The 12,724-nt window shown below is 41.3% G+C and overlaps 1 protein-coding gene across 1 annotated transcript in view; it reads right to left on the reverse strand.

Moving 5' to 3' along the window:
• The window catches only part of brsk2a (BR serine/threonine kinase 2a), a 525,206-nt gene that overhangs the window by 7,161 nt on the left and 505,321 nt on the right, over positions 1-12,724 (reverse strand). Inside the window, exons 16-18 of the mRNA XM_060910107.1 lie at positions 9,539-9,662; positions 8,226-8,409; positions 3,783-3,872 (exon numbers count right to left, since the gene is read on the reverse strand). Of these exons, the coding sequence (XP_060766090.1) occupies positions 3,783-3,872; positions 8,226-8,409; positions 9,539-9,662 (398 nt within the window). The remainder of the gene's footprint in view (positions 1-3,782; positions 3,873-8,225; positions 8,410-9,538; positions 9,663-12,724) is intronic.

Consider the following 12,724-nt stretch of genomic DNA (forward strand, 5'->3'; position numbering starts at 1 on the left):
TTCAGTTAGTTTGTAGCATAAATGCCAAAACAGTATCCAACAAGAAACTAGACTGTATATAGACGGAGCATCAGTGGAGTTTTCCCCTGAGCTTCCCTGAGCACATGCCATTCATCAGTGCAGTGTGGGAGTGAGTGAGCCTGTGACACACACTCTGAGTCGCTCGATACTGAGTGAGAGGCAGGAAGCAGTGGCAGTGATGGCTGTGTGTGAACGTGTGTTTGACAGAAAGAAAGTGCGAGGCAGCAAAAGAAGACAAATGGTGAATAACAGGAAGAGAGAGAGAAAGAGAGAGAGACAGGGAGAGAGCGAAGGAGAGGAATTCAGAGAAGAGTGATGGAATGCAGTGAGCTGAGATGTTGCGACTCTCTCGCCTGCTGTGTCCCCTGTTCCTGATATCAGATCAGCCCACCTGAGACATGCTTATTCAGTGCATATTCAGAAACAAGATCAAATGTGAACTCAGATGTGAACCTGTAGAACTTCTGCACATAGTTTGAGTTCATTCACGTCAATTTGAAAAAAAAAAGTAAGACAGGGCATCATCATCTTATATCATGTATCATCTTAACAGCGGATCAACACTAACAAGATTGTTTGATTGGATTGTTCCATCGATCACCCATTTGGTTACTCAGAGTAAACCGGCTGCAGCAAACACACTAACGAAAAGCTCGTTATTGACAACACTGGGCTGTTACACGACAACAAACAACTAAATGAAACAACTGTAAATTCAATACACTGTTAACAAAAATAACAATAAGGATTTTATGAACAGAGAGTTTGCTCATACTGTATTTGTGCCATAAAACTAAAAATTAAATGTAAATATTTATTCAGGTTGAGAAAAAAAACCCAGCACAAATATTATGTTTGTAATTATGCCATAATGCCAACAGGCATCTGCCAACGACTGGTAAAGTGAAAAAGTTTACCAGCCAAAAAAGTTTTCAACCTGCCACAGAACAAAACGTAGTCAATCAAGTTATGTGTTGTCATGATAAAAGTTGAGAAGTAGGCCTATTTCAGCAACCCACCAATGGTGACTGACCTCATTTATTCACCAATGTAGATTTTTACTCACCTATGGTGAGTGGCAGGTGCTAGTTTTGGACCCTGAGTGCCAACATTAACAACAAGAACAAGAAAATCCGACCAAAATTTTATCTGGTGAACGTTGGGGAATGAGACACATATTTTGTTTCAGGTGTGCGCCAAGCAACATGGAGAAAACAACAAGGCAAAGGTCCACTGAGATCACTATGATTAGCATCATCACCATGGCTTTCTGGCCAAAGAGCCCACAGTCCTGCTCTCAAGTTCTCACAAATTCATGGTTTGCAAATTCATAGATCAAAGTTCACCTAGTTCACTCACTCACTACCCATTTTAACGTCTTCTTACACCACAGGTGTGTCAGATGACGCACGGCTTGACTGTAGCATCTTTCCTCCAATACTTTTGATCAAGGGCATCCTCAGTAGTGAGGCTCCACTCCTTTAGGTCCTGTGCCACCAGCTCTTTCCAGATCTTGCAGGGCCTGCCCCTCTTTATCGCACCTTCCACCTGGTGGGCTGTGATTCTTGCAGTCGTGGTGGAACTGCACCATGTCACACCACCACAAACACCTATACCTGAGGTCAGCATGCAGATCCAGGAGACCAAGCCTCAGACAAAGCCTGCTGGAGCTGACCCCATCCTCGGGCTTTATACGACACATCCACAACAGCATAGCTCTTTCGTTCCTCTCTAGACGCCCAACATCCTCTCTCCTCAGAGGCCAGCATTCTCTTGCGTACAACAAAGCACTCCTCACGCAGGAACTGTAACGCGACCTCGGGTATGATATGCCAAGCTCCTGCATGGCAAAAGGGGTAGTAGCTCTCTGAACTTCCCCCATGTGGTCCTTGTTCTTGTGATGGTAGCTAGCTCACATCCTCCACTGGGGCATAAGGTATCACCAAGGTAGCAAAAGGACTCAACCACATAGTTAATGTACAGAGAAAATAACTGTTATTTAGAACAAAGACCCATCTTCCCTGTCCCACATCCGTTCCCCTTCAGTGCATTATCTTTACTGCTGGATGAACATTATTTTTTACACTTTTGGTTTGATCACTGATTTAGCTGAGAAAGCAGAAAAACGAGACCGTCAATGACGGCGTAGCTCCGGCCCCGTCTAGTCCAGAAAAAACGATCTAAAGTGGGCCAATTTGCGCAATAAATGTTGCAAGCTATATACACTATATACAATCTATATATAGAAGCTATACACCCTAGGAATACCGACCTGTTTGCCAGAAAGAATCCAGAACGGTGAGGAATTGACCGAGAAGAAGCGATTTTTGTTGAACTGCTCATTAAGGCTTAATTAGTCCATAACGTCATTAATAATTGTAATTAAGCAAATCTGGGTAGAAGTTATATGCACCCTAGGTACCCCTACCTTCACGCCATTAAGAATCAAAATCAGTGAAGAATTGAGGGAGAAGAAGCGATTTGTGTAGAAACTGCTCGTTAGGGCTTAATTACTCCATATCTTCATTATTAATTGCAATTATGCAAATTTGAGTAGAAGCCATATGCACCCCAGGCAGACCTACCTTCCTGCCAAAAAGAATAAAAATCAGTGAAGAATTGATAGAGAAGAAGCGATTTTCGTGGAATGTGGACGCCGCCGGACGAACGACGAACAACAGACGACGGACAGACGACACCATGATGGCATGAGCTCATCGCCTGTTGGCCGGATGAGCTAACACGTAAACCTCTGTATATGTGACAGTATTTCAAACCACTCAGCAACAACCTACTCATCCCGTACCCAAGTACCATTTGGTCTTTCTGGTGCCATCTTGAACCAGTGCTGAAACTGGATGTTCGATACTGAACCAGTGGCCAGAAGACAAAGCAGCTTTCTTTGATTTTTCTCATGATAAATATTGTGCAGTGAGAAAAGTCGCTTAATTAATGAGCCACTGAAACCCTGTCAACCTCAGAACCTCGTGTAGCATCTCCAATCACATTAGTGGTTTTACTGGTTCGATGTGACGAATCCATTGTCAACATTTGAATGTACTTAGTTCCAGTATCTGACTAACAACATTCACACCGATTGAAAGCACAGGTTAAAGCAGATCTCGTAATGCGTCAGTGAAGCAACGGAAAACTTGATTTCAGATGGTACTGCAGAACTAGTTTTGTCTCAGTAGGGGGAGCTGTCATCAAGCAGATGGAGAGGACACAGGCTTGCAGCAGACGGTGTACGAGTCAGAAGGAAAGACATGCATAGAGGAAGGACAAAGGTGCTTCTCTTTCTTTCTTTCTTTCTTTCTTTCTTTCTTTCTTTCTTTCTTTCTTTCCACCTGTTTTCCATTTGAATCGCTGCGCTTAAAATAGAATCAGTAGCAGCTCTTTGGGACACGATACATTTTCCATTAAATGATGCGATTGTTTCTTTATTACTTATTGTTTGTTTATAATAATCTGGATGCATGAAGTTTTGTTAGAGATAATAAACAGGAAGATCCCCAGTGGGCCTGTATAAGGGTTTACAAGCAGAGCTTACCCCATAAAAAGCCTTCTACCACCCGCCAGTGTAATTTTATTCCCGAGCTCTCTGTGTACATCCACAGTCTGATCAATGCATGTTCTGAGCGAGTGGGTGTGGGGTAAGTGCTATGGGGTGGTGTGTAGTGAGTGAGGGGGGAGCATGCATGTGGTGGATGCTGACGGGGGGATTTGGGACAGGGCCATGTGGGGGGTGGAGCTTTACTCACCAGCCAGCTGTTGGACTCCCGGCTGGTCGTGTGTGCTTAACAGCTGCGTCTGGATCGTCTCCACCACCCGCTTAAAGCGCCGACTCGGACCTGGAACCACATACTGGGTTTAATGCACATCAACCTGCAAGACACGGACTGGAAAGAATCGGAATTTCCCAGAACTTGACTATGAAGTCTGAATTGAAACAGCTGTCTATCGAGCCTCTCGAAGGCAAATTTGATATAATGGCTAAAATGACAAAGAACACTCAGGCATTAGTTTGTAAAATAATGTGTTTCTATGAGAACAATCTGACTAATGGCACTTCCTTTGTTTTGGTTCTGCCTGTAATTGCCTGTGAGGCCAACAGAAACTGAATGTCGTTGGCAGCAGTGATAATTAGAGTGTGGAGCTTATATTAGCACAGTGACTGCTCGAACGCACTGCGGTGGAAAGGAGGCAGCCTGGTGGAGACTAACTATGACATCTCTGTCTTTTTGTTTCTCTCTCTATCTGACAAGGTGCATGTGCTTATTCAGGGATACAGCACATTACCAAATCAGACATAGGGGTTTCCTCTGTATGTGTAGCGCACCGTGAAAGATTTAACCGTGGCTCTGAGAACTTTTTTTTTTGTTTAATTGTGTAATAAGTGACAGGGGTTGCAAATACATGGGGGCTAGACAGACCAAGAAAAGGACACAACAACAAGGTAAAATGAAACAAAACACAAAAAGGCACAAATAACAAAGAAAGGAAAAACAAGATCAACTGGGAGCTTACGTATCCCCCCACTCTCACTTATATCAGAATGCAAGCAATCGAAGGAATAAGACACTTATTATGAATGTTCACTTCAACAAATAATTAACCCTGAAACAAGTAAGTAAAGAGCAGTGTCTCTCCCCAGGGATTTCAAACAGCACCCTGGTAAACTGTCATTTTGAAACAGCATTTTGCTTCTTGAAATAGCATCAAAATCCACCCTATATGTTTCGTAAATACATTCAGTCGGTAAACAGGAAGTCGATGTGTGACAGTCCTGAAAACAGTAGACACGGTATAGAACCCCAAGCTGAAGCTCGGTACCAAATATCAAGCAGTTGTGATTTGTAGTTGCTGAGAAAAGTGTTACGAAAATTTTGTAAATCCACCCTATATGTTTCGTAAATACATTTGGTCTGTAAACAGGAAGTCGATGTGGGACAGACCTGAAAACGGCGTACATGGTATAAAACCCCAAGCTGAAGTTTGGTACTAAGTACCAAGTGGCTATGATTTGTGGTTGCTGAGAAAAAGGGTGTCTCGGACAGACGGCGATACAGACGGACGGGCGGACAGGCAGAGGTAAACCAGTATACCCCCCCTCCTTCGGAGCTATAGAACCCCAAGCTGAAGTTTGGTACTAAGTACCAAATGGCTATGATTTGTGGTTGCTGAGAAAAAGGGTGTTTTAGATGGACGGAGATACAGACGGACGGGCGGACAGACGGAGGTAAACCAGTATCCCCCCCCCCCCCCCCCTCGGAGTGGGGGTATAAAAGAAAAAAATATAACAATTCAAGGTAAAGGAGCATCAAGACAGGACACAATTTCATCAAGGGTTGCACATCCATCAACAAATTAACAAGAAAAAGTACTGTGCAGAAGTCTTAGGCAGCCTGTTTTTTTAGTACAAACTTTATCATAGATTTTTATTTTATAACGTCTCCATTATCGAGTCGGACAAACACATTTCAGATTTCCAAACATTAGCATATTACGTAAGAGACACTTTTCAGACAAAAAAAAAAAAAAATGAAGACTGCTGGGTTTTGCTGCAGAAATAAGAAGCAAGTGTGACGGTCTTAAAAGAAGAAGCAAGTTTCCAGAAGAACTGTGGCTGGTTGTGTAAGATACTCAGTCAAACTTACAGCTTATTTCCTTATAAAACTGTACAAATCGTACCTGTGACTACTATTTTTCTTAAACAAAGGGTCGTAACACCAAATATTGACTTTGCTTCATTTATTACTATTTACTGCTCTTTATACCATGAGCTGGCCTAGTGGTTAGTGTGCCCATCTCTCGACCGGAAGAGTGTGAGTTCTACTTATGGTCAAATCATACAGAAGACCGTCATATAAAAGGTCCCTACTGCCATGTTGCAATACAGATGGGTGTAGGGAGTCAAACACTCGTGGTTACCAGAGGACTGTAACCCTAGCTATGTAATAGATAAGAGGCTGAGGGCTAGAGAAACGGAGATTGGCGCCACCCAATGTGCCTTAAGGGCCTAGTTAGTACTAGGACAGGAGACTGCCTGGGAAGGTCAGGTCCTGGCACAGGAGGGACTTTGATTTTGACTGTTCTTTATAGTATTTTCTAAATGTATAAACCACAATCAAGTTCGAGTTTATTCAAATTTTTTATCTAAATAATTACAATAAATTACGCACCCACATATAGCTAAGTTGCTAGTCTAGGCAGGTTTGTAAATACAAATATCTAAATATAATATAATAAATATAAACATTTAATGTATTTTTTGTTGAAGGTATCTTTTACATCATTTCTCTGCATGTGCCTAAGACTGCTGCACTTACGCTGCGTTCACACTGCAAGGCTTAATGCTCAATTCCGATTTTTTTGTGAAATCCGATTTTTTTGTGAGGTCGTTCACATTAACAAATATATGCGACTTGTATGTGATCCTCAGTATGAACGAAAAGCGACCTACACAAGTGTTCCGCATGCGCATTGCAGGATACGACGACGTCACACGCAGTGAGCATGGCCAGTGTTTACAGAAGTAAAACCGCCCGGTTGCGGTATGACCCATCCAATCTAGCTTGAATAGCTGCATCCCCCCAAATGGAAATCAGCTCCCTAACCTCTGCGTCCTTCCATTGAGAAGATTCAGAACCTTCACAGCCCGAAGCGTCCCTCGCACTGATGTCATGCGCAGGGGCGCAGATACGTTTTTTGAACTGGGAGGGACAAAAAACTGGGGGGGACAAAGCTGCCAGCAAACCAACCCCAACCCCGATATGCCTGTCAAACTTGTTGTTAGTAACCATAGCAACCAAGCTCGAGCTCGCAACCTGTGCAGTCTGCGCAGCTCAACCAACCGAATATCAGTCTTTGTTTTATGTGAGTTGTTGCAACTATATGTATACACTGCTGTGCACCTCAATAAACCGAATGGTAATTAGTCTTTTGATTTTTCCGTGAGGTTTGCCTTATGCAAAGAAAGACAGCATAGACGTTTTTTCCTCCCTATAAGTGCCAAACGGCCTGGGTCGGATTTGAAAAAATCGGATCTGTGTCGTTCATATTGTCAATAAAAGATCGGATACAGGTCACATATGGGCGAAAAGATCGGATTTGAGTCACTTCAGCCTGCAGTGTGAACGTAGCCTTATTTTTATCAATAACCTTCAAAAATCCTCATCACTGTCACGTCTTATTTCAATAGCAGCCATGTAAATAATGGCACTAATGGTTCTTATTAGCTACTTATTAACTGAGCACGAGGTCTTTACAGGAAAATATCAGACAGTATGGGCCGAGCCGTACAAAAAGACCAAGGTCTGATATTTTCCCATAAAGACTGAGCAAGCGAGGTTAATAAGGAGTTTATTATATGGCTTTTTTATTTCTAAGATTAAAATAGGCGGTCATTACAAGGAGGCGTGACGCTGCTTTCAGTTACATCATATTTGTAACGTAGTTGAGTCACGCATGCAGAATAAACGGCTAGCGGTTTCAAAACTGAATTTATTTTTTCACTCGAGTAATACATGACGACAGCCTCTTCAGGGTAATAAAATTTGCTTTCTGAATGCTCTCCGTTGCTTATTTCTTGAATAACTCAGTGACTCTTGTTTGTCTTTTGGCAGTTTTTGATGCCGTTTTGATTTCCAATTTATCTTTTTTTTGTTGTTTTGTAACATTGAAAGCCGGTGCCTTGGAAAAAGTCCGTAATCACCCACGAGCATGACGGGAAAATTTTGCCCGCCAAGGAACCAATCAGAGTGCACGATTTTACCGGAAGTAGCTCGTGCCATATAATGAAAAAATGCAATGGCACCATCTCCAAGCACATAACCTCTTAGTTTAAGTCCAGGGACCGAAATGATTTTGTTGGTTGAAAACCAGCTCTTTTATTGTGGCAAGAGTGAAGAACAATCTGAGGCACTTTGACATTGGGAAAAGACCCTGAGCGAGGAAAAAGGTGTAGCTCCTCCAGTCTGACCTCCTGTAGTGAAATCATGCCAAACACAGTTGGCTATAAATGACCTGCTCTTTAGAAAAGTGCCACTTCGTCTTTGAGTTTAAAAAGCCCCAGGTAGCCTGAGAGAGGGCGTTTAAGAAGGGCAGTCCTGTGGAGGTGGAGAAAGTGGAAGTGCACTAAAAGCCACAGTTGACTAAATAAAAAATGATGACTTGTGATAATAAGGTTAGTGAGGTGTGGTTACCTGAGAGCAGGGTAAAGGTGACGGAGTAGATGCCGTTCTCCTTGGTGGCTGTGCTGCTGCTCTCTGTGTAAGTGATGTCCACCTGGAACTTCACAGGCTTCTGGAAGACGGTGGGACCTGCTGTAGACTTGTACTCTGCCCGAAAACTCGTCTGGGAGATCACACTGTGACTGAGACTAGGGATCTGGGGAGGAGAGACAAGAGAACGAGAGATGAGAAAAGGAGGGATGAGAGGAGAAGAAGAGAGGGGGGAAGATAACAGCAAATGAGACCAAAAAAAAAGAAAGAAGTGAAGAGAATAAAGAAGTGGTGAGGAGATACAGGAGAAGAGAAAATGGAAGATGAGGAAAGAGAGGAATAGAAGGAAAACAAACAGAGAAGAGATGAGGGGAGAAAAGAGGAGAAGTGAAGAAAGGACAGGACAGGAGATAAGAGCACAAAAGAGGTGAAGAGAAAAGGAGAAATGAAGAAAGATATATGAAGTAGATAAGACAGAAGAGGAGAAAAGGTAGGAGCGAAAACAAAGAAGAAACGAGATGAAAGGAAAAGAAGAGAAGACAGGAGAAGAGAAATGAGAAAGGAAATAAAGGCATGAAAAGGACAGGGAACGAATTGAAGAGAGAATAGGGCGGGATATGAGAGCAGAGGAAAGAAATGAGAAGAAAAAAGGAGAGGACCAGATAAAATGAGGAGAAAAAAAACAGAGAAGACGAGGAGAAAATAGAAGAGAAAGGAGAACAAAAGAGAGGTATAAATAAAAGAAGTGAAGAGAGGGTAGTGAGAAGAAGCTTCACGTTCACGACATCATCTGAACATCCTTCTTTATAAATACAAGCAGTCAGTCTGTTCTGAGCTCATGCCTACATGCAGGAAATGGCATCAGTTTGTACTTCATGCTTCCTGCTGAAAAAAAAAGAAAGAAAAACTTTCTTCATCAGAGGAAGAAGAAAAACAGCAGGCCATTGAAATGCTGCTTTCACAAGCTAATGACCACGTCTCAGAAGCAGCATGTAAACCAAGCCTTCATGGCCACTTCCACACACCGAACAAGTCTTTCACTGCAACAGCATCTATATGTTAATGATCACTGCTCTCGCTTCATTTTCTATTGACCTACGATGAAAGTCTTGCTTCGGGGGAAAATAAAGGTGCTGCAGCCGTGCATTTTACCAAATTGTGATATACATCAGCTAGTCAGCTAAATGTGCAAACCCAGAGTGTTTCAACATGCCTGTAGAGGTATACAGATGTGCTTCCATAGATTCAAAAAAGGGTCTCAAACAGGAAGGGAAGAATGATGATGGGTTGCGTACCGACAGAAAGGCTTGCACTATGTCTGCCTTAATGGAGCTCAGTGGCTTGTCCTTGATCACCACGAAGATCTGCTCCTCCTTCTCCAGGTTGATAAAGTTACCAAACCAGGACTTTTTGGCAAGTCTGCGAGTAGAGAGAAAAACACATGATCAGAAATCTATAGGAAGGGACTCATGGTCTGGACAAGGAATGCATTGATACAGGGTTCTCTAGAAAATCTGAAGTAGCTGGATAAAAAAAAAAAAAAAAAAAGGAGTCGGCGAGTCTGGAATTTGCCAAAGGCTTGCTTGCTAATGCTAGGGGAGTCTGCAGAGGTGGACAAAGTACTCAACTTCATTACTTAAGTCAAAGTACAGATCCAACTGGCCAAATGTTACTCCAGTACAAGTGAAAGTTCTCCAGTCAATTTTTTTTTACTCAAGTTAAAGTACTTCCTTTTAAAAATACTTAAGTATTAAAAGTACATTTTCTGTTAACACATTGTTGTATTATTGTCACACCGCTTATAATACCTCATGCCTCTGAAGCAACCGACTGGATTATTTTGTGAATTCACAAAATGAACGCATGCTGTGCCATCATGGTGGTTTAATGTTAAGCTAGCTAGTTAGTGAAGCTCAGCCTGACATGCTAGCAAACGCTTTTAAAACTCAAAATCCTATTGGGTAGCTAATGCTACTAGAAAAGAAAGATTTCTGCATTTTGTTTATTTGGCAAGATTATGCTAAAACATTTCTGAAAGGACTTCAGATAAGTTAACGTTATTCATGTTAGTGTAACTCCGTTTTTACATGCTAACTAACAGTGTCCAAGTTAACTAGCTATGTGTTATCGTTAGCCGTGGACAAGGCTACGACAACTTGGCAGGAAAATCCATAGAAAGTCATTTGACTAACCAGACTGCATAGCTATTGCAACGTTATCACTAGCTCTAAAAGCACAGACAACTTCACTGCAAGCTTTCTCTTGGAATAAAATGTTTATATACCTCAATACGCTTCCGCAGGTTGGACGGCGAGTTTTTGTAGGCTGTGATGTGCTTCGTTTTCGGCAAACAAAGCAAACATTTAAAATGAAACGAATCTTTAATCCTTTCAGAAAACTGAAACATGGGTTCATGGGCCATGGGTGCGTGCATTCCTCAGAAGAACCGCCTCCTTCCATTCTGCCATCAACTGATCGTGTTAAATAATGCTGCTGAGAAATCACTGAACTTGATTTTATACAGTCTGTGGACGTGACGTGACCCGAGTGATTACTGATCGGCTGTCTCAGTGTCACCTACGAAAAACAATGACGTTTTAGAAAAGAAAAGAAAAAACATCCACTTTCAAAGCTGCTTCATAGTAATGAGTAACGAGGACCTTGATAGAAATGTAGTGGAGTGAAAAGTATGTTATTTGTCTTTCAAATGTAGTGAAGTTAAAAAGTCATAATTCTCCCAAAAAAAAAACCAAACACCTCAAGTAAAGTACAGATACTCAAAAAGTGTACTTAAGTACAGTACTCAAGTAATGTACTTCGTTACTGTCCACCTCTGGGAGTCTGGGGTCATGTGCCGCTCCTCCCTCAGGAGATTTTGAAATTTACCTGCCTTCTTGTGGCTTCTGGTGCATTCTCAGCTAATAAATTACTAATCATTTCCCTGTAAAATACTTGCAAAATCTGTATGAAATTTCCCTCCAGATGTGTGTGTGCTTGGCTTTCTCAGTTCCCCTCTGTAGTACGCTGCCTGGCTCTGTAACATAACTACATGGCGAGCTTCTTTGGTATAATGTACCTGATGTGCTTCTCGTGTGGTATTGTGTATTGTATAATTTTAATTTCAGCACAAATATTTGCACACAATTAGCTATTTGCATTTGCACTTTATAAGTATGAAGCTTTAGCTAATGGGCCAGACATCTCTATATGGGAACTTAGGCACTCCAGGTAGCTTCTGGATATGAAAATAATTCTTTGATGGAGAATAATGAATCTTCTAATTATTTTCTTTAAGTTTACTTATCATTCATAGCTTCTAATCTAATAAATTGAGGAAAACAAAATTGAATTCACACAACTTTATTTCCATTTGAAATTTTGCTTGCTGTACCCCAAATAACATATACTGAATACTTTATGGTCTTTGGATCTGAGCACACAATATTCATGTCAACTTTGTTTAAATATCCCATCAGTGATGACTAGTGAAAACTTAATCTATATTAAAAAATATACTGATGATACTGTACATTATTGATATAATATGCTAAGTCATCTGCTACATCAGATCAGCCAGAGTGCGAGAATCAATCAACAAATATGGCGTCGCTTCTGGTCATACTAGACCCAAATCAAAGACAATTTTGTGGTGAAATAATTGGATTTGCAGCAAATTATGGCCAGCAGAGACTATATAAATCACTTGAACATTGAAAGGCAAGGTGTTTTTTTTTCTTTTCTTGGGATCAAGTCGCCAGTGCAGACTGTCTGCGTAGGCGGAGAAAACCGCCGGTCGCCAGCGCTTGTGGACATGTCTGATCAATACCCATGGCGCTGGGTATTTGTCCGATACCTATTTACTCACACTCATAAGCCTGAGTAAAATACTCTGATTCCAATAACCTATCTCCAGAGATATGATTTGACGTACAGGTAATGTACATTATTACACTAATCAACAGATGACACAAAATGACTGCAATCTTGACATCCAGTACTGTGCAAAAGTCTTAGACCCCCTATTTTTTTCATACAAACTTTGTAATAGATTTCTGTTTTATGACTTCTACATTATCGAGTCAGTACAAAAACATTTTAGAGTCCAAACATTCGTTTTCCAACACAACATTAAATATTACAGAAAAAAAAGTTTGTATCTCAGCAGCATATTACATAAGAGAGCACTTTTCAGATTAAAAAAGAAAACATAATGAAGGCTGCTGGGTTTTGGTGCAAAATGAAGAAGCGAGTGTGACAGTCAAAGTGTCCAGAAGAACTGTAGCTGGTTCTGTGAGATGCTCCGTAAAACCTACAGCTCATTTCCTTATAAAACTGCACTCATTGTACCTGAGACTGATATATTTTTTTTTTAAACAAAGGGTTGTCTCACACGAAATTCTGACTTTATTTCATTTATTATGGCTCACTACTGATTATAGTATTTTTTTATGTTGAAACATTTCATTTCATTATTTTTTAAG

Source organism: Neoarius graeffei, chromosome 2 (assembly GCF_027579695.1).
Source record: "Neoarius graeffei isolate fNeoGra1 chromosome 2, fNeoGra1.pri, whole genome shotgun sequence".
NCBI classification, from domain to species: Eukaryota; Metazoa; Chordata; class Actinopteri; order Siluriformes; family Ariidae; genus Neoarius; species Neoarius graeffei.